Source organism: Coptis chinensis, chromosome 4, assembly GCF_015680905.1.
Source record: "Coptis chinensis isolate HL-2020 chromosome 4, ASM1568090v1, whole genome shotgun sequence".
Taxonomy (NCBI): Eukaryota; Viridiplantae; Streptophyta; class Magnoliopsida; order Ranunculales; family Ranunculaceae; genus Coptis; species Coptis chinensis.
This window is the reverse complement of record NC_141459.1, coordinates 39,588,423-39,611,268: the sequence shown is the minus strand read 5'-3', so window position 1 is coordinate 39,611,268 and position 22,846 is coordinate 39,588,423. Positions and strand designations below refer to the sequence as shown.

At 37.5% G+C, this 22,846-nt stretch overlaps 2 protein-coding genes across 2 annotated transcripts; both read right to left on the bottom strand.

Annotated features, from left to right (window-relative positions):
* Positions 1-2,420: 2,420 nt before the first annotated feature.
* Positions 2,421-5,785, bottom strand: LOC147503472 (uncharacterized). The gene is made up of 3 exons (XM_086556806.1): positions 4,871-5,785; positions 3,271-4,103; positions 2,421-3,194 (listed from the first exon to the last, which is right to left on the bottom strand). Exons 2-3 carry the CDS (start codon positions 3,607-3,609, stop codon positions 3,141-3,143), a joined length of 393 nt encoding a protein of 130 aa, XP_086412932.1. The 5' UTR covers positions 3,610-4,103; positions 4,871-5,785; the 3' UTR covers positions 2,421-3,140.
* Positions 5,786-5,935: 150 nt separating this feature from the next.
* Positions 5,936-10,870, bottom strand: LOC147503471 (pectinesterase-like). The gene is made up of 2 exons (XM_086556805.1): positions 9,597-10,870; positions 5,936-6,690 (listed from the first exon to the last, which is right to left on the bottom strand). Exons 1-2 carry the CDS (start codon positions 10,588-10,590, stop codon positions 5,999-6,001), a joined length of 1,686 nt encoding a protein of 561 aa, XP_086412931.1. The 5' UTR covers positions 10,591-10,870; the 3' UTR covers positions 5,936-5,998.
* Between the last annotated feature and the right edge of the window lie 11,976 nt (positions 10,871-22,846).

The window sequence follows — 22,846 nt, the reverse complement described above, 5'->3', positions numbered from 1 at the left end:
AACTCTCACAAGAATATAACTCGTCTACTAGGGAATTCCTAGTGGTTTAAGGCCTTGTTGCATATGATCAATGCAATCGCACTCGGCGAAACGAGATTAGTTAGAACTCCATTTTTGGTCACTTATTCTAATTTCTCATATTTGCTTGAAGACAAGCAAAATGTTGTTTGGGGGTGGTTTGATAAGAGACCAAAACTGTAGTTTTAACCCCTTAATAATATTACATTTAGACCAAAACTGTTTACGTACTTTTGTATATTTCAGGTATTGGAGTCGAATATGAGAAGAAATATGTCACTTTTGTGAGATAAAGGAGCAAAAACTGGTTGCTAAGAAGTTCTATGACTTTAGGCCCAGATTTAAGGAGAAAAACCCTTTTTAAAGCCCGGTCAAAGCTGAAAAGTCAAAGTCAACGCGGGTCGAAATAACGCACAAAAGTCAGCTGAACTTTCGAAGGTCGTATCTTTGGACTCAGACCTTGAAATTAGGCCTACTTTACGTCAAACGACCGGTTCGGAAAGAGCTTTCGAATGGTCCAAGCCTTAACCCAATCAGAGGAGTAAAAGTGGACGAAAAGGCTATTGAAGTCAAATCCGGCTGAAACCCGTTATGGACTGAAGTAATGAGGTTGGGCTCGATTTTCCAGCCCAAAACATGGCTCCTCAGCCCATGCATGAATTTTTGGATCTGGTCTCCTCCATATGGGAGACAAAGACTTAGTTCTTAAGGATCTAGTTTTTTTACTTAGCAATTATCGAAAAACTTAGTTTAGATCTAGTTATTTTTTCATAGAATTAGTTTTCATTCCAGTAGATTAGTTTTAGAACAAAGAATAAGTATTATTTAGAATTAGATTTAGTTTTATAATAAAGAATTAGTTTTTCATATCAATTTAGTTTATGATTCAATTCTTATTTAGCTTTAGTTGTCTTAAATTCATAATTAGTTTGTCTTAATTTGATAATTAGTTAATCATAATCGTAGTTCTAAATTAGTTTTAAATCCAGTTTTAATTCATTTTGAATCTTAGACTATTATTCAATTAGATTTATAAGTTTAATCATTTATTCAATAATGAGTTGTTCTATTTGTTCTTGTTTTAGAAATGATAGTATAATGATTCAAGGCTAAAACCTCCATTAGAAGGGTTTGAAGAAGCCTTGATGAAACTTGATTGTTGTTAGCATAGAATAGTTCGTAATATGAGATTCCATTCTAGAAAGTAATTAGTTCACCATGAGAATGGGTTTGATTGCTTCACATGCTAGCTGTTAGTTGGTAGAGATTACCATGAACAATTAGGGATTATAAACACCCAATTATTATGCGAAAGCATTACAATTCGGATTACGACATTTCTTCGTTAGTTTATTGAGTCGAATCAAGGTGGAATCAAATTCCCCTAATTCATTATCATATTGTCAATTTAGTATTTCCGTAATTGAATTATCGTATCTTGATTAGTTGAATTACCATCGTATTTTAATTTTCATTGTTACTCTCATTGAATTTGATAGACTGACTATCGTAGTTAACTTGAATTCTAAAACTAGGAGTGGAACGAATTCTCTACTCCAAATATTGCATTGATAACGAGAGTAGAAAACTTTGATACTTTAGAACGGAAAATAGCTTTAGTTTTACTTACGTTTGAGTTTCGTTACTTATTCGTGGGTAAAACTATCATTTTCCCATTTATCACCTACTGGATTAAAACTCAGCTCGGTGATGTGCTTCCCCGACCTTGGAACACAGCTCTCCTCAAGCGATTTTATCAATAATTTTCTCTAGATGTATCAGTCAATATGAATAAAATTTCATCAGCATTTAGAGTACAAATGTCATCTTTGCATTACATGAGTACCACGCATCTTGCACTAGCTACCCGACCTTTGACGTCAAAATGTCAGGTCGTACACCAAAGACGAAGTAAAGAGCGGCTCAACTATAATTACCACGCAGTGGTTAATTACCAATCAAATCCAACCCAAGGTCCCCCAAAAAGACCCTAAATCAACTTAACACCAACGCCAGAGTTAAGCATGATTCAACTATAAATTCCACGCAATTATCAGTCAAATACAAACATTTGGGACCCCCAAAAGGACCCAAAGTCAACTTAATGCCTTATAACAGGGTTAAGCTTGGCTCAACTATAACTACCACTCAAAGGCTAGTTATCAGTCAATAGGAGTACCCCCAAAAGGAACGACCCAATCAAACACACACGAGGAGACCTAGGTGATAACTACGCTCATCTAATCAGGTCGTAAACCAAACAATCACGACCTTCGAACAGTAGACGATCTACCATAGTTCAACATGTCTTCAAGACTGACACTATGCAGCACAGGTCGTCATACAACAAATCAAAAAGCAATTAAAGCAATCACATTCATGTAACATTCAAAAACAATATCAAAGCAAAACAAGTAAGTAATTTAAATATTTTTCTTCTTACAAAAATTTGGTTAGATACTAGAGGCCCCCAGGTTATCCCAGAAAACGACCTCAGTACCCCCATCAAAAATCAAAACTCATCAATATCAGTATCAATATCAACTACAGCAAGAAAGAGAATATTGTTCAAACATTTCATCCATCATCAAAACAACTGACAAGCACAAGAGGATCAATTAACACAAGAAAGATTCTCCACATTTAAGGGCTCCAGTGGTCCACCCTCTTCACCAACTGGGCCACTAGTTGGATCACAGCTTGCATTTACAACTTCTATGGAGACCTCTTCAGTTGGCAGAACGGCTGGAGCAGCACCAATATCGGATGGTAGATCAGGTTGTCTACTAGCAACTGCAGCAGCACTATCCACAGCTACTGTTGCAGCCCCACTTTCGACCGACCTCTTCAAGGTTTTGTACTTACGTTCTAGCTCCATGAAGTCATCCACCAGAACGTAAGTATCCCCGCTCTCTACCAAGTCGACCAAGTCGTTATATTCAGCTTGGGCTCGTTCAGCAACGACTTGAGCTTTCTTGCATTCACTGACCTAGTGCTGAACCTCCAACTTTGAAGCATCAAGAGATGGTTGCAACAAGGCCACATTCCCAGCCAGCTCGTGCACCTGAGCCCTTAACCCTACAACTTCAGCCCTCTCCACCTGTTGCACAGCCAGAAGCTTGTCATAGGTCGGAGATAAGGGTCATCTCTTTCAGCTTCCTATACATAGCCAGGACCTGACAATAAGCAAACTAAATCAGAAAGCAGTAAAATCAAAGAACAAGACAAGGCTCAGGTCAGAGAGACACTTACAAAGCAAAGGGAGCGATCCATATCTCTCAGGTTCACCCCCAAGTCCTTCCTGGTCTCCAGCTGGTGCCTATCCCCATCCAAGGCAATGCTCTCTAGTAGCCCTCCAGCAACCAAGGAGGACTTAAAACTAGAGTCTTTATTCTTCACAAACTTCCTCTGCCCACTCACCGGGTCCTCATAGGTGACAAGCCTATCCAGGACGTCCTCTCCACTCTTGTCACTTGGGGCCGCACTCCCCGACCCCTTGCACTTCTGGGCAACTGGCTCAGTCTCACCAGCCTTCTTCTTGCCCCGGGCATCAGCTACCCCCACATCAACCTCCAGCTCCTTCAGGTTCATCTTCTTCAAAGGAGCCCGACCTGAAGAGGTACGACCTTCCCCAGTACTAGGTCATTCCTCAGACTCAATTCGAGACCTCTTTGACCCCTCCGTCTCAACCTCCTCAGAACGCCTCTTCAAGTTAAGCTTCCTAAACTGAGTAGGAGCATCAGCACTTCCACATGCACTACGACCAAATCAGTCACCATCACCCCGCTCAGCACGTTTAGGAGCATAACGGCTATCAGCAACTCCTCCAGCTGTTCTCACTCCAGAAATAGGTGCTCTCCTTTGGCTCTCCCTCTCCATCTCAGCGTCCGAGCTAGAATCAGAGATGTCAAAAACTAGCTTACAAGCCCTCTTCTTTTGCTCCACCTTCTTCCGGTTGATCTTCTCCCATTCACGCTTCTTAAAGTAGTGAGCAACCTCCCCCAAGACAGCTCGTTTCTCCTCCCAACTCAAACAAACAAACTTTTCTATAACGTCAACCTGAGGACAACCTCGAATGGAAACATCTACACAAAAGGTAACAAAAATATCAGAACGTACAACATATCAAACATAATACTTACATACGACCTACAAAATAACTACCTACCAGCCCACTTTACAGAGCGGGTATTAAGCTCACACCCAGAGGGGGTGTAATTACCCACAACCAACAACGGCCTACGCCCCCATTCCTCCTTACTCACCCCCCACAATCACAGCAGACTTCTCCCTTATAACCTGTAAACTAAAGTTCAGTGCAGACGATCTCTTCACAGAGAAATGCTCCAACACATCTCCTAAGCGGATGTTATAACCCATCTCATTCAAGAAATCCAACACATAGAACACCCTCCAACTATTCCCTACGAACTGACAAGGGCTTTTCCACAAAAATTCAAAACCTTAACAGTAAGACGGGAAAACGTCAACCTCATCCCAACCTTCAACTGCCCATAACAAACCACTACTCCCCCATCCGGAGGAGCATAGTCACTGTTATACAACCTCCTCTCTCCACTCAGGTCGTACATGGCCAGGTCAGCATCTACCCAACCAAACTCCTCCTTCAGATCAGCATAAAGCGACCTAGGCCCCAACTCCTCAACCATCATCTCCACTGAAGAAGACGATGAAGCCCCAACTCCACTACGAACTCTAACCTCATCATCCCCATCACTTACCGTTCTCTCTCTCCACTGATCTACCTCCACTTCCCCACTCAAACTATCACTGGTCATAGACATTATGAAATCAAAAAGAAACAAAGATCAAGTTTTTCAAAGAAACGCACCTGGAAAACAAAAGGACGAGAAAGGTTGGTTTGTTTTTTCTTTTTTTCTCTCTGTTTTTTCTTCGCGTGAATTTGTAGAATGAAGAGACGAAAAGCCTTTCCCACACGAAAACCCTTTGGTTGCGCAAACCTCGAGAAAAAACAAACCATTTCATATTCCCACAAATGCAATGATAGCTCGCCCACAAACCGCCGCAATTTCGGGCCCATGAATCCAGCCTAACAGTTCCCACACATTTTTCAAACACCAATTAAACCAACCAGCTGTCCGACACGTGTTTTAAAGCTTTATTTTACTCTTTCTTTTTCACACCACAGCTGTCCAAAGAACGGATAAAATAAAAGGGGTTGTGTAAGTACCCTCCGTTCTGCACTATAATATACGTGTCCACACACCAGGTCGTACTCCATCAGCTCGTACCAATCCATCAAAATGTACCAATGACCCAAACCCAGGTCGTCCCAAGCGTCAGTTACAGCCATATATAGAAGCAAATCATCTTGCACAATCTTGGAGCTCAGTCAACGCACCAATCAAGGAGATATTAACTTTGTAACATCAGGAGTAATGACAAATCATCAAGATAACATACAATGTGGATCTACACCTGATAACGACCTGGAACAAATATGGAAGGTCAGCTCAAATATCTATAAGTAGAGACAGATGAACTACGGGAGGCTTGATTTAAGTTTTACCCCAAGAAACTTGATACGTAAGCAACTCTTAACCCAAGAAGAGTGCAGTCATTCCCTATCAAACAGAACATCATGTCGTTGTCCCCTAAACACCAAACCTCTACAAATGTAAAATGCCAATGAAGGAAGTGAAATATCAATGGTATTTGCTGAAGATTTAAGGGTGGATATTTAGTCATCCCTCTATGCTTTCTCTCAATTCCAAGTGAACTTGGGACGTTTAGTCCCTCGGGATTGAAGTATATGCTCTCTCATTCGTTTCCTTAACTCGGCTGATTATTTTACTTGGAAAGTTCTAAGAATTCGGAATGTAAAACATTGTTACTGTAGATTTTGTAGAGCGCATTGCAGAGGTAAAATTGAAAATTGATACGAATGGCACACCTATTCATTATTACTAGGAATTCAAATGAGAAACGCTAACTGTTCTCAAAGTCCTTCAGTAAAGGCTACACCAGTTGATCTTAACCAAGTTCCGCCTTGTATTAGCGAGGCAACTGTGAATTTACTTGCTTCGTTTGCACTGGTGATGACGTGATAACCAGGCCATTTCACTCTATTGCTCGTACCTGCACCTGGTCCACTATTCATATATTCGCCATAATACAATGTCTTCAATGCAAAATCACTACTCCAAATAGACCATCCCGCTGGATCAATCACGTCGCCAATGTTTGATTCCATGACTACTGTCCTCGAATACTCTTTCCATGGCCGGCCTAGATATGAACGAAACGATTTCTTCACTGGTTCTAAGTCGGAACTAGCTATTATAACACAGTTCTGAATAGTAGTACCAGTATTTTGATTTGGATCAGTTCGTCCTTGGGCAGTTACCATGTTCCCTTGGCCACTCATAGGTTTTCTTGGTACGAGATTACACTTTTGGAACACTGCAGCTGCATTACCAAATATAAAATCGACTGTACCAGTGATGGTGCAATCTCTATAAAATTGGCGAAGTGTGTGAGCGTAAAGAGTATCTTGATATGCATCAAGGCGACAACGGTTTATAACAGACTGATCGGCACTAAGACGGAGTGCAACTGCTTGATGTTTTTGTGGTCCAGCTGTATTCTGAATCCAAAGATCTTGTGCTATGAATCCATCACCACCTACAACTGAATTTCAAATATTAAAGATAACATATTAGACATAACGTACATTAATACATCTTGTGTAAAAAAAATTTGGGTTAACTAGTATTACCCCCCACTAGATGAGCCAATTAGGATTTCTCCCCCACTAGATGAGAAATTAGGGTCTCTACCCTAAATACACACAAAAAAAAAGTCAAAGTGGGTTGACCGAAATTTTTTTGTGTGTATTTAGGAGGGAGACCCTAATTTTCCATCTAGTGGGGGGGAAATTCTAATTGGCTCATCTAGTGGGGGGTAATACTAGTTCATCCAAAAAATTTAACAAAAAACTCTCCTACTTGTTTTTTTCTACTACAAAATTTGAGAAAAAAAAAATTATAAACGGTTTTTTGTTTTCAAAGTTCACTTTTAAAATTAACCCAATAGTTTCTACATAAGTTGTATCCATTCGCAGGTTTACTCGCTTACAGAGTTCCAACACAATGGGTGAATGAAGTACTGCTCTTTCAAACCACATAACATCTACTTAATTTCCATGGTTTAAAATTTCGATATGGACAATTGAAATTTTGATATATGTCGGTATAATTCAAGTAAAAACTGGTATACAATAAGAACAATTGTGTCGGCATATTACAGTCAAAAGTACTCAAAACTGGTAAATTATATATCTATCCAATGCCAATCTCCCAAATATCGTTTGCAGAGTTCCCAACATCTTGTATTATTGCTTGGATTGTTTCCAAAATTTTTGCAAGAAAATATTTGTTTTGTCATGGAAATTTGTCTACATGAAATTTACCCAAAAAATGTAATATTGTCGTGCTTGGGTGTAGGGGTGGGCAATGGGCCGGGTCGGGCTAGCCCGGCCCTAAACATTTAAAAGCCCTTTAGATATTAAAATCGGGTCGGCCCGGTCCTAAAGTCAATACTGGTCGGTCGGGTTAGTCACAAGTCTAAATCTCTAAATCTCTCGAGCCACCCTACCCTAAGCCCTCTTTAAAGGCTTTAGGGTTAGGGTTTTAGGTTTAGGGCCTATATATTTTCTTCGTTTTACAAATGTCATTTTTCAGACAAAGGTTGTTTTTTTTGTTTCTATGTTACAAATGTCTGTTATGTATTTCGTTTTAATGGTGTAGACGAAAACCTTTAGTTCTAGACTTGGCTTGGATGTGAATAAAAATATAATTTATAAGAAGTAAGTGGGAAAATAAATTGAAAATAATAAGTTCTAGACTTTGATTTGATGATCAAAGGAATAAAATCTTATTTTTTTATTAGGCTAGTACTCATTGTTCTTCATGGCTGCTAGATAGGTTGATAAGTTTTTGTTATATAAGACAAATTAATGGAAGTACCTTTGGGTGTAAATGATAAATTACAAAGGATAATGTTATTTTAATTTAAAATATTTAACAAAGAGTTGGATAATTATGGTACTTATATTTATAGTGAAAATGTAAAACTATAACTAGGACTTGGTTAGAAATTTGAATTAGTGGTCGGGGCCTATGTTTGAACCTTTAGCTTCTAGCCCTGTCCTAGAAGGCCTTAGGGTCAGGTCGGCCCTGCCCTAAACTCTATGAGGGCTTTAGTTGTGAAGGCTTTATAGGGCTTAGGGTCGGGTCGTTCAGAGCCGGATTAGGGTCGTTAGGGCCAAATTCCCACCTCTACTTGGGTGCACATGAAAACCTTGAAAATTTTCTTTCTTGTACACAAAAGTTTCCCAGTGGAAAAGTAGAAAAACATTTCCTAAAGGTGAGAATATATATATTTTCTCAAAAACATATTCCACGTACTTTATTGAATCAATTCAAAACCCAAGAAAATAGTATTTTCCTAGGCAAATTAAAATTTTCCACAGAAAAATAATGAATCAAATAGCCCCTATATATGATGAAATTGATGATTCCAGAATATCAAGTCATGCGATGTCGACCTTACAGTATGATAATACATTAATACCCTTCCCTCTTTTCCCAGTTCCTATTCATATTTTGAAGTGCCATACATAATTATCATTATCCAAACTCAACTACTGACTACGTGTGTCATAACTCATAAGTACACTTTCAAAGTTTCAAACCTAGATAAAGCAACCCAAAATACTTTCTAACTAAACTACTGAACTACGTGCCAAAAATACTTTCCATGGTGAATTACAATTCAACCTATTAGGTCACAACTAGACCAAAGGTAAAACTCTTTTGAATTCTTCCCATATGTGAACTTCTGTCATCTTCTAGATTGTTTTACTGGCTTTTCTATTTTTATTTTTATTTTTTTGGTAAAGATGCGCAAAATAGTATCTTAAGAAAAAAGTGAAATCTAAAGGAAACAGTGAAATTTAGGATAGAGACGGGAAAAAGAAAAAAAATGACATCTAAAAGAAACATTAACATGACTAATTGAACCTAACTACTTAGCTGATATATATTACATACATCTCAATGACTCATCTAGTACCACTACCAGGCTACCAGCTTGAGATTGAACACTTTTTTCAGTTTTTCGCTCGTTTATTTAAGCGAGTTTTAATATAGATTTAAGCTTGGCTCATATATTATATGAACGAATTCAAACCGAGTTTCATCTTGTTCATTTATTAAGCGAGCTATAATATGGACTCATTTAGTTAAACGAACTAGCTCAAATGAACCAAACCCGAGCTACTCTGCTCAAATTCCACCCCTATTTCCAAATCATCACGACAAAGTCTCATGAGCAAACAACAACAAAACTAATTAGGTTTTGGCATAAGTAGTTAGAAAAATCATCAAAAACATGCACCTACTAGAAAGAATGCATGCACCTATTAGAAAGAAAAGGAAAAAGGGTTGCAGAGTTAAAAATGCAAGTGTTTTCTGTACATAAGATTAGCCTTATAACTAATAAATTAATGAATTGAAGTTATGTTAATTACTTACTAAGTGTTGCAGAGTTGAAGGTTGTTGATCCATCAACAACGTTTAAGCTGCCCGTTATGATGGTCAAGTCCATGCCATCTCCTCTGAGCATCAAATTTTTCTTGTTCTTGGGGATTTCTACATTCTCTACGTAAGTTCCTCTCTTCACATAAATTGTATAACGTGTCTTACTATTCGTTGGTGCAGCCGCAACCGCTTCTTTCACGGTTTTATAGTTCCCACTCCCATCTTTGGCCACCACGACATTATCGGCGTTTATTACTCCATTTTTTGCTATGCTGGATACAAGTAATTTTCGATCTCTTGCTGTGACCCAAGCAGGAAACTCTCCATTTAAGGGCGTGTTGATCATATCATCCGTATTTGAAGAGGAAGCAATTGCACTGAGAATGGCAAGGGATGTTCTTGCTCTTGCAATGAGGTCTTCAAGTAGTGATTCCAATTCGGGTTGTCGGGTCAACGTGTTTAACCCATCAACACAAGTGACATGGTTTGTAAGTACGCTACTAAGCCATGTTTGTGCATCAAAGTGGTATTGTTGATCATTTGTAGACAGAACAGACATGGAATCTTGTACGCGATCCATGGAAGAGTCCATGAGCTCCATACAGTCATTCAGAGCGGATTTTTGTCTGAAGTCATTGACCCGATTGCCCACACTCTTTGTCAAATTCATCACATCCCCAATACGTGAGATGGAATTGTTTAAGAAGAGGTTCAAGAGCTCAACTTCACTAAAGCCATCCGTTAGTAAGGGTGCAACCAAGGCAAGACATTTATCCTGGTCATGGGACTGGGTACATATGTGGGACGAAGGTAAGGAAAGATTGCTAGAATAAATGGTTTTGACAGAAATCCTAAAATGGACAGATAGTAAAGCAGTGGCGCATGTGATAGCTAATAAGGAGAGGACAACATAGATTACTGTCTTGCAAGAGGAAGTTGGTTTCTTGGTTGAAGGGTACTCTAGCAAGGGTTGATTGGTTGCTGCCATTTGAAAATGTTTGTGATCACTTGGTTGTTTTGTTTGTAGACAAACTCTTCTTACTTCTTTATATAAGTGAAAAAAGTGAAGCTGGCTAGATTGATCAATGGGACATTGGAAGAACGATGAACTATGTCTACAATTTTATAAAGTGTGGAACACTATTCTTGGGTGTTAGGCCTACCAGCATGTGGTATTTTAATTCTTTACCAAAACTTGTCACTTTGAATCTTTGATTAGTTTTCCATTAGTTTCATTACGGTACATGAGTATGATTTTTTATTTTTTCAGTTCTTCAAAATGAAATCAGTTCGAATTAGTAAATTGAGATTTATTACTCGGTCGTTGAGATTTAGATTTAGCAAGATTGTGTTTGTATTGAATATTGAATTAGCACGTTCAAAACCAGTACAAGTTAATTAAGTTAGAATTAGTGACGGGCTATATGTGGGGTGTCGGCCGAATGAACACTCGTGACTGTCGTGACTCGTGAGCATACATGAAGAATCAATTGAGTGGTCTTATTTATATGAACGGGGATAGAAGTCATGGTCAGGACTTTCAACATGCATGATTCAATCCAAGGTTTCTTTTTGTTAAGTTTGATTATTAATAAAGAGGTATATGTTTTGCCACATCGTGTTCTTGATGTTTTCAACGTGAATTCTTTTAAGCTTATCAACATTTTGGTATTTTCATAATTTTGAAGGTTTTTGATATTTTACGAAGTTGTATAGATTGTAGGGGTGTCACTTTTTCCCAAATCTTGATTTTTCAAAAACCGATCGATATGATATATTTTCTGAATTTCGATATGATATATTTTTCGAATTTAACACTGATATTTGTGCTAATCCGATATCTAAATTTTCCAAAAAATAATCCGAAAGGAATTTTGGATAGGATTGCAATATTCAATTTTCTTCATGAAATTATGTGGACCTATAAATTGGAACATACCTTTCATTTCATACACTAACACTAAATCATAACCACAATCAGTTTACAACCAAATTAAAAACCCTAATATTAATTAAGGGGTGCTAATAGTATCCCCACCATACTCTTTAAACTCACCGTCCTAAAATGAGAAAGCTCAATATGCCCCTCGCTAGCATGGTACATTCATCCTAGACACCTTTTTCTCCTTTCCTGTTTTTAATCATTTTATCTCTATATTTCTTAAATGACACACCCTGTCTCGTATACTTTTAATCATGGGGTTTCTTTTTTTGTTGATTTTGACCCCACTTTGTGGCAATACAAAAAACTTGCCGATGGGAGATCTCTTGTAAAGAACAGTCGCTCACTTGTCGATCACATCTCCAAATCAGCGGTCCCAACCACCATTGGTTATTAATACACTCAAGACACATTGCATTTAAATAACACCCCAAGAGACAATTTTCATGGCAGCAGTGAATTGATGCTTTATAAAAATAAGGGTATGTAGAATGTACTACTCATTTTCCAACAGGTCTATACTTCATAGCCATGTCATTGAACACTCTGAAGAGAATTAGGTTGGATATTTATTCTTCTCTTCTTTGAGGTATATATAAGATATGTACAAGCCTAATAAGGCAATAAAGATTAATACACGATCTTCACTAAGTATGGTAACACAAGTTATTGTTTAACACTCCCCCGCAAACTCGACTGTCCTGGAGAGACAAGGTTGGAGCATAAAAGTTGAAAACGAGGCTTGTGTAGCCCTTTAGTGAAAATATCAGCAAGCTGATCAGGAGAAAGAACAAACTGGACTCGATGAGTTCCAGCAATGAGCCGCTCATGAATAAAGTGATAATTCAACTCAATGTGCTTGGTCCGACCATGAAACACAGGATTGGATACCATGTATGTTGCACTAAGATTATCACAAAAAAGGGTGATAGGTCCTGAAACTACAAGTTGGAACTCATGTAGCAAGTAAGATACCCAAGTAGTTTCAGCACACACATGAGCTAGTGACTGATACTCAGCCTCATCACTAGACCATGAGACAGTCGGTTGTTTCTTAGCAGTCTAAGAAACAAGGTTAGAACCCAAAAAGACACAGAAACCAGTGGTGGAACGTCGAGAGTCGGGACAACCAGCCCAATCAGCATCAAAGTAAGCTCGAATGGCGAGTGGATTAAGAGAGCGACAAATTAGTAATCCATACTCTAAAGAACCCTTAAGGTACCGAAGAATACGTTTGGCTGCAAGAAAGTGAAGAGTATGAGGAATACTCATAAACTGGGCCACATAATGAACTGCACATGCAATGTCAGGGCGAGTGAATGCCAGATACTGAAGAGATCCAACAAGTTGACGATACTTAGTCGCATCAGGTAAGGGGTCACCACTCGAGGCTGAAAGCTCGGCCTTGGCACACACAAGGGTGTTGCAAGGTTTACATTCTGTCATAGAAAACTGACGAAGTAGATCAACGATGTACTTGGTCTGTGAAAGATGGAGACCGGTGGAAGTAGATGTGATCTCAATACCTAGCTAAGAAGTATGAAAGAGAACCAAGGTCTTTAATCTTGAATTCTTCTCCAAGAATAGAGATGAAAGATGATAACAGAGTTAGGACATTTCCAGTCAGAATAATGTCATCAACATATAGTAACAGAACTATTATCTCTGATGAACGGCGAAAAACAAACATCGACGGATCTGCTCGGCTCTGAAGAAACCCATAATGAAGCAGAAAGGTGCTGAGACGCTGAAACCAAGCTCGAGGAGCCTGCTTAAGACCATAAATAGCTTTATGAAGCCGACATACATGATTAGGACGAGTAGGATCAACAAAGCCATGTGGCTAACTCATATAAACTATATCATCAAGAAAGCCATGGAGAAAAGCATTTTTGACATCCAACTGACGCATTGACCAACCATAAGATATAGCAAGGCTCAAGACGGTCCGAATAGTAGTGGGTTTCACCACTAGACTAAATGTCTCGCCATAATTAATGCCAGGTTGTTGATGAAATCCTTTAGCCACTAATCGAGCCTTATGTCGCTCAATAGATCCATCCGATTTTAGTTTCAATTTGAAGACCCATTTGTTTGGTACCACATGTTCGCCTCTGGGAGTAAGGACAAGGGTCCATGTCTTGTTTTTCAAAAGAGCATTGAACTCATCTGTCATCGCTTGGCGCCATTTAGGAAACTAAACAGCCTGTGAGTAACAAGTGGGTTCCTCAGTGGAGATAAGTTGGGCAACTAAAGCACGAGGAAGAAGGTACCGAACCGTACCATCAGTGCAAACTTTAGGTCGGCGAATGCCATCCCTGTGATAAGTGACCATAGTATGGCTAATAGGAGTTGGCCCAGACCCTGGATCAAAAGAGTACCCATCTGTAGTGGTGGTAGGCGATTGATCAGAGGAGTCAGCTGAATGAGTAGCCATAGGAGAATTAGTAGCCTCAAGCACAGTCACTATATTAGGAACATGCACATGGAGTGTAGGGGGCACACTCACTGTAGGAGGTACAGGGGCAGGAACAGGCTGGTTGAGAGGAACCTACTCAGAGACTGGGGGGAGTACTGGAACAAGAACCCAATCCATAGAGCCATTAGTGGAGCCTGAGGGCAAAGACTGAAATGGAAAAGTCTGCTCATCAAAACGAACATGCCGAGATATATAAACCCTTCCAGTGGAGCGGTCAAGGCACTTGTACCCCTTATCCTACATGTTGTAACCTAGAAAAATACACTCAGTAGTTCTTGGCAAAAGTTTGTTAGTCATATAAGCTCCTAAATGGGAGTAACAGGCACAACCAAAGACACGTGACTCAGAGTAAGTAGGGGACTTCCCATAAAGACGAGAAAAAGGGGACAACCACTGAATAGTAGGAGAAAGAAGACAATTGATGAGATAGACAGTAGTGGAAACCGCATCAACCCAATGAATCAAAGAAACATGACTACTAAAAAGGAGAGTACGGGTCATGTCAGCAATGTGGCGATGTTTTCGTTCTGCCAAACCATTTTGTTTTGGAGTATGTGGACAAGAAAAACGATGATGAATACCATGAGTGGAGCAAAGAGTCTTAAAGTGACCATTATCCCCCTCGCCACTTTAAAAGTTTTGAAGGTTAGAGGGAAATTGAGTTTTGATATAGACAAGAAAATTTTCAAAATGACTAAACACTTCAGATTTGTGTTTCATAAAATACAACCATGTAAAGCGTGTAAAATCATCCGTGAATAAAACATAGTATTTGTAACCAGAGTGTGAAACAGTAGGAGATTGCCAAACATCATAATGAACAAGAGTAAAAGGTGAAACAGTCTTTATTTCATTAGAACTGGAAAAAGGAAGGTGTGTGGATTTACCCATAGCACAACCTTTACAAAAAGACTGCTTAAACTTAAAATCTGTTGACAATAATTTATTTGACCCCAAGAAAGACATAACCTTACTTGAGGGATGACCTAACCTACTGTACCACAAAGACGAAGTCTGATGAGATGCATGTAGAGCTTGGGAACGAGGCGGAAGCGGAGGTAGTTTGTAAAGACCATCTCTACATTGGCCCTGAAAGAGTAGACATCCATTAGATTTAGAAAAGATAAAGAAGTGAAGAGAATCAAATGCACAAATGACATTGTTATCACGACAAAATTGAGCAATAGAAAGTAAGTTTTTGCACATTGAAGGGATAACATAGACATTGTTAAGACGAAACTGAGATGAACCAATAGGAAGTGCCATGTTACCCGTGTAAGTAATGGAAAGCTTATCACCATTGCCAAGAAGTATCGAGTCAGGTCTAGTGTAAGGCGTACGCTAGTGAAGATAAGTTGAGTCTCCAGTCATGTGAGTAGAAGCTTTTGTATCCAAGTAGTAGGAAGGATCATATGGCTGTTGTGGAGTAAAACCAGATGGGCCTCCTGAGTAATAAGGCTACTGAAGAGAAGGAGGAGCAATCTGTAAACCAGCAAATGTAGAATGTAGGGAGCCAGGGACTTGAGGTCTAACAAAACGAGGCAACATGGGACAAGTGGCAGCAAAATGCCCAGTGCCATGACAAAGTTGGCAAGAGCCAACAGTAGGATGCACTCCAAGAATACCTGGTGCATCTGTCCGATGTTGGGGAGGGCCCCTATAGTTCTGAAAATCAGTTGCATCTGTGCGGTACTGGGAAGGACCCTTATAGGTCTTTTAACCTTTCTTACCCTAATGTGAGTTCTGGTAAGAGGCATGAGAGGCTAGCAATGCTGAAGGTCCCAAGGGAGTGGATGCACGGTGACGAGACTCATAAATAAGAAGCCGAGAGCGAAGTGCCGAGAACTAGGGCAAGGACTCAATGCTCTCAAGTGCAGTAATCAACATCTCATATTCAGAACATAGGCCGCGGAGTATTGCATTGACCAAATCAGTGTTTTTGACAGGTTCACCAATAGCAGCTAGAGCGTCAGCATATGTTTTGGCCTCCTGAAGATATTCAGAGACAGTACGAGTACCACGAGATATCTTGTTCAAATTTCTCCTAATTTGAGAGGAATTGGCAACAGATCTCTGAGAAAAATACTCTTGTAAACGAGACCAAATAGCAGCGGAAGTTTGACAGCCAATCACGCATTTGCGAGAGAATAGGATCGAACGCACGGAGTGGTGGCGAGAGAATGCCGACAAGTGTCTTATCAGTGCGTAGCCAAATATTATAGCCAGGATCCGTAATAGTAGGACATGGGTATGAACCATTAGCAAACTTATAAAGATCTTGGCCAATAAGGAAAGCCTCGATCTGATGAGACCATAACAAAAAGTTGTCATCGTTGAGTTTGACTGTGACAAGATTTGTAATGGTAGGGATAGAAAAAGTCGGCACTGTAGCAGTTGTAACAGTTCCAGAAACAATGGATTAAGTGGAGCCATTAGTTGACATTGTATAAAAGTACCGACTATACTAAACAACTAAATAAATCAGGTGATATAATAATTGATAGGAACACTTACAACAGAAGTCTCACAATAATAGACCGAGAATAAGAAACACAGAAGAATTGTGATGTCGCAAGAAGACTGTAAGAGAAATCAAGACTAGAAACCAACCCTGTTCTTTTACTGATGCTTGTGCACGTGTGTTAAAGTGAGGTTTTGTGCAATAAAGACAAAGCAACGCATTTTTTGTTTGTTCACTATATTCCGATTTCTTCTTTGCAACAATTGAATGAAAATGGATTAAATAGAGGTAGTAAGAGAAAGAGAGAGAGAAGGTGATGACGGCTAAGGTTGGGAGGAATCGACCTTTACTAATATCATGAAGAGAATTAAGTTGGATATTTATTCTTCTCTTCTTTGAGGTATATATAAGATGTGTACAAGCCTAATAAGGCAATAAAGATTAATACACGATCTTCACTAAGTATGGTAACACAAGTTATTGTTTAACACACTTAAGTGGGCTTATGACAATCATATGCATTTCATTTCTCACAAACCAACTCATTGTACTTACCGCTTACACCTTAATTAATTTAAGGCATATCAGAGTAATTAATAAACAAATAAGGGGAGAAAGCCTTGAATTAAGAGCATAAACCCAATAGCCCAAATGCTATTGTAGGCAAATATATATTGAAGAGAACAAAGATGGAGTTCATTAACCATCAAGAAATCGACTCAAGTTTTGAAAGAGGGGCATTTGAAATAAATAAAGGGATACACATATGAATCCAACACATTATCCATGGATGTTTTGTTTATGTTACATAAAAAATTTATTGTAGCGCCGCCTCAAGATCAAAGAAAGATTACATAGTGTTAATAAGACTACTCTCAATTTTCTTAATTATAACTATAATTATAAATCATCATCCTTAATTTCTCACTCACCTTTTCTCATTGGTATTGATGTTCTTAGAGCAAAATTTCTAAGTATACGATATTTGTGGTACAATTTTTGCATATATTGTTTTTGAAGAAATACATTTTGACATAGCCACATAGAGTTGTCTATGACTAAAATTTGGTAGGTGTTCTCAAATCAATGCCAACATACTTCCCTAACTGGCCCTTCGATGTACTAATTGTCATGGCATAAGCTAGTCGAATGGGAAATTGTCACATCGACATATGGTTTGAAAGGCAACTCCAAATGTGAGGGAGCCAAATATATTATTTTTGGGATGAGTATCGGATTTCTAGCTTTCTCGCCAATTAAAATTTTGGTTTGAAGGACTTTACTCGTACAATGAAATACCATAAATCGGGTCCATCTTAAAGATACTCATCGCACCTTTGGCACGCTTTAGATTGAAAGAAAATGTCATCTCCAAAAATAATCAATTAGATTGGAGTTGCATGGTGGACTAATATGTAGATTTTCATCAATGCAACCAATGTAGGGTGAAGACCTTAGTCACCATAACATGAAGAGGGAGGGGGAGCAGGACCATAAAAGTGTTTAACTTGAAATGCTATGTAATCCAAAGCGCCTTCCGTGCTATGCTATCAATATCGGCGATTAATTGCGATTAAACACCGATTATGATTAATCATATATCGCTTGTAAACTGGTTAGTTTTTACAGATGTAGATTTTAAAAATTTCTCACTGGCCAATTTAATCACTGAATTGATTGATTAATTGGGCCATTTCTCACTAAACCAAGAAAAAAAATCACTGAAAATATTGGTTCTCCATCTAAAAAATATACGTAAAATTAACAAATCGTTGGATTCTTAAACCGGATTTATAATAAAAGAACGTAATTAACAAACAAAGCTAAGAGTTTACTTAATTATTTTATCATCCCTAATGAAAGTTAAATAAACAAAGTATTGTATTATCTCAATATATTATCTCTTCTCTCCTCTTATTTATTTAAATATTTAATATAATTGTTGGGTTTGACATCTCTGTAGTACTCTAATATTGAGTTGGTTAAATGTGATTATGAGAATTTGATCTTTTTTGTTGGATCGCTGATAACTATTTAGAAATATTTCATATGATTATACTATTATATATTTTGAAAATGGCCAAATATATACATCTGGTATATCCGATTAATCGCTTATCGCGCCTCAACCTATTAGCTCTGAAAACCAATTTTAACTGCCTTAGCTATTAGCTTCCAAGCGCCTCTTATATAATATAAAATATATTTAGTTTTTTTTTAAACAAAAAATATATTTATTGATATGAAAAATAAATCAAACAAATGATTTGGAGGTCAAGCACGCTACAAATTGCGCCGCTATCCCCTTATAAATAGCAAAACAAATCTTCCTAAACACATATTCGTGAGAACCAGTTGTCATCACACTGTTGTCTAACACTTTCTACACCCTCCTAAGCAACTCAACACTATCTGGCGTAAAAAAACCAAATGTATCAAACGCAAACCGGATACAACAATGTTGATTAGCTATGTACGCTCTTTCATGTTTCTCCACCTTCGCTGTAGTTGCACTAATAGCTGTTTGCCCTACAACAAAAACACCATTGCCAAAACCAACAGAAGGAGATTCCTCTGTGACATCCACACATGCATATTTTCCATCAGACCAGTTATATATCAAGATATCTACAGGGCAAAACGTCGATTTACCTGTTCTAGGATCAGTAAGGAAGTTGACAAAAAAAATTCGAGAATAAATTTAGTTAATTTTATATTGATGATATAGATTTTTTCTATTAAATAGCATATTTGATAAGAAAGAGTGAAAGACCGATATTTGAAAAAAGAAAAAAAAAAGTTCATTAATTCAATAATAACCAAAAGTCTAATTTGCCTCATTCAAAATAGTACCACGTGCCAACTTTTTAACTTTAGTTGGGAACAAAAATAAAAAAGTCAGAATCAAAAGTAATATACTTCACTTTATTATCCTCTTTCTTCTATCTTCGCCTCCATATAAAAAAACCAATAGCATAACCAACCGACTGAAAAATCTTTAAGCTCAATGTGAAAACTAAATATACCATAATAGGACTCGAACCCACGAGCAGCCATTGACGAAACGGTTGTTTACCAACCGGTATACGCATACATATCTTAATTTCATTTAAAAAACATGCAAGAAAAATAAGTGCACAGTAGCTGTTAGATTTTCCTCAAATAGATCTCTACCATCTTTTGTTATAATTTTGTCCTTTAGTGGGGAAAAAAACCCTATCTTATTATATAGATGTTATATGCTTTGAGAAATCGGAATTCAGGACTTTTGTCTTAAACAATAAAATCAATTTAGTCATAAATCAATACCCAATCAAAATTTTCATTCATCATGTCAAAACTGACTTTGGCATTGGGCAAAAATAAGGTGTATTCTTTGATGATTTATTAGATTGTGATTGGCATTTGGCAAATTCACCAATTCATTATCTCTACACGTTAACCTCTATATATTCTACAAGTATTTAAAATTGATATACGTGATAGACAATTTTGTGTATAATTTGAGTAGGTTGCAATTTACCCAAGAGGATAATGTGAAGTTTGAGAGAACGTTAGCTTTTATGTTGTTGAAAATATATGAATTTTGAAGAAAAACATATGGTGGTTGTGTTGTTGAATAGAGAGTATCTTCCGTATTTTTGGTTGTGGGGAGGGGAGGTTATCAAGTTGAGGGATGAGAATATTAACACCCTTAATTAAGTCTAGTTTGGCTGGCCTTTCATATTGTTGAACCTGTTTTGCCACAGGACAAAATGAATATGATCTTATTAACATGTTGGATATGCTTACCGAATAAACTAATTAAAATGTTTAAAATGGTTGTTGAATGAATGGTTATCGAAAAAAAAAATGTTGTTGAATGAATATATTAAGTATTAACATGTTCAAAATGGCTGATGAGTAAATTGAATTAACAGGTACAAAATGGTCGTGAAATTTTATTTTTTGATTCTTTTTATGAGTTTCTAAAATTTCTGAATTTGAAAAAAAATTGCATCTTGAAAAAAATAATTGAATCGGAGTTGGAAAATATATTGTCTTCCTAAAAAACAAATTGGAAAATTTTCCCAAACCCCTACACTCCGAAATCACCCCTCATATATTTGTGATAACTGAATCTAAACAACCGAAAGTTTAGATTCTACAAATCTGCTGACCAATGAGATTCAAATCCAATTGGATTGTATGCAATCTAGGGGTGACTTCGGATTGGATCGGATTAATCTCCTTCGGAATTTCTCCGAATTTTTTTCGGAACCTAATATGCTAGCCAAATCTGATCCAATTTTTTTTTTCGGATTCAAAATATATTTCCAATTTCAGAAATTTCGAAATAACTCGAAAATTTCATAATACTTGGTAATTTTCAAAAATCTCTTTACTTTCAATTATTTTTGGAATATCATACGCCAATGTTCATTGTAGGGAGAGAAAACCATGTCCACAACACCAATGTACCAACAACAATACACACTTGTTTACTGAGAAAACCCATTTTCATTCAAACAAGTGATCCAAGAAAAAATGAGAAAAAGAACCTGCAGCCACCAACAGCAAGCAATGCATTCTGTTGAGGTCTGGATATTTGTAATGTTTCAATCTTTTTTCGTGTGTGGAAATTGAAGCGTGAAGTGTCTACATGAATAATGGATTCTGGTCTTGGACTCTAAGTAGTTTTACATAACATTCTATCTATTGGAATTTGGCTTTTTGATTGGTCTGGAAGTTATTATATGACTCAATAGCATTTTTTTTTCATATCATTGTTGTTATGACAGACGGTGTAATGACAGTGGAGTGGTCCAATTCAAGTGGGGAAAATAGCGGCTAGATTATGTTTTTGTTTTGTTTTTGGAAGTAAAAAACTAGAAAATAAAAAACTAAGTTAGCTACAAAGAATTGGCCGTCCATACACAGTTCACAGTAAGCGAAAAATAAAAGTTTTCAGTTCTCACAGTGAACGGCGAGGCTATATTATATGACCACGGGCCTGATTAACTACGGGCCGTAACACGCATTTGTGAATAATAATACATTAATACGCCCATGCGGAATATGCTGATGAGATTGTTCAAACCCCAAAAGTACACGACTGATCTCATGTGTACTGAATAACTGAAAGTTACAAGGTCAACATTCTTTTATTTTTTGGGTAACATTACGGAGTCCAAATTTGTTCACCAGCAGCTACTGTTGGTAGATTTTTGCTGGTAGAATCTACCAGCGCCAATATTGTGCCACGTAGCACCCAAACAGTTATTGACACATTTAATTTTCTTTTTAATTCATAATTTCCCCCAATAAATAAGAAAAAATTATATTTGCCCAAAGGAAAAATCAAAATTAGGATAAGATCTTTCATGCTGACCATATGCAATAATCCAATATCAATTGAAGGCTTGAAGCTAATGGGAAAACTTCTAACACATATTCTAATAGTTTTAATAAGTTGAATTTGATGGGTTTTCACTTATATATATATATATATATTGGTCCGCCTTCTTCAAAACTTGGATTGTCGATGTCATATGCAAGTATGCAACTTTTGCTTCTCATGTGTTTCAACAGCTATGGTTATTACTTTGTCATTTAACCCCTCATCCCTTATTCTTCTTTGTTTTCTACTTTTTCTTTAGCTGCATTTTGAACTTTTGCTGCGAGACAAAACTAGTTCCATTTTGCCTCGACCATGGCCTGGTTTTGCACCTGCTTAAACACACTTTAATTCAACCATTCCGTTGCATTCTTCTATTTTTTCCTGAGAAAATACGTGTTTCATATTTATCATTTATTAAAATACTTTTTTTCTTTTATGTTTTTTGGTTTTTTATGTAAAATTGTGGCCGGTCAAAGATGCTAACTGTTTGGGTGCTACGTGGCGCAATATTGGCACTGGTAGATTCTACCAGCAGTAGCTGCTGGTGAACAAATTCGGACTCAACATTACCAGCACCAGGTAAACATTCAAGCATATTAATTCCAGCTGAAATTATTATGACGAGTGTATCTATTAGACAACCCAACAGTTGGGCTTAGTGGCACTGACTAGGGTGTGTTTGGCAACTAGGATTTTAGGGAGAAATTCAGAATATATTTCCGAAAATTAAAAATCACCTCGTGTTTGACAAGTTTTTATGCACTAGAATGGAAACCTCAAATCCCCAAAATTAAAGAATTGTAAGTTTCGGGGAGAAACTTGAGATTTCCATATATTCTCAGGAATTTTAAGTCTTGAAATTATATTTTCAATTCCAATTCCAATTCCCCAAAAAAAACTTCCAAACTGACCCCAATGTATATTTTTTTCGTTTATAGTAAGCAAGTGGGCTTAGTGATTTCCTAAAATAAATAAGTGGGGG

What these genes read in the sequence shown, in the direction of transcription:
- LOC147503472 (XM_086556806.1), bottom strand. Translation starts at nt 3,609, where the DNA reads ATGAACCTGAAGGAGCTGGAGGTTGATGTGGGGGTAGCTGATGCCCGG. An exon ending in TGGATCGCTCCCTTTGCTTT is followed by an intron (nt 3,195 to 3,270) that starts GTAAGTGTCTCT and finishes GCTTATTGTCAG; the next exon opens with GTCCTGGCTATGTATAGGAA.
- LOC147503471 (XM_086556805.1), bottom strand. Translation starts at nt 10,590, where the DNA reads ATGGCAGCAACCAATCAACCCTTGCTAGAGTACCCTTCAACCAAGAAA. An exon ending in CTTCAACTCTGCAACACTTA is followed by an intron (nt 6,691 to 9,596) that starts GTAAGTAATTAA and finishes TTTGAAATTCAG; the next exon opens with TTGTAGGTGGTGATGGATTC.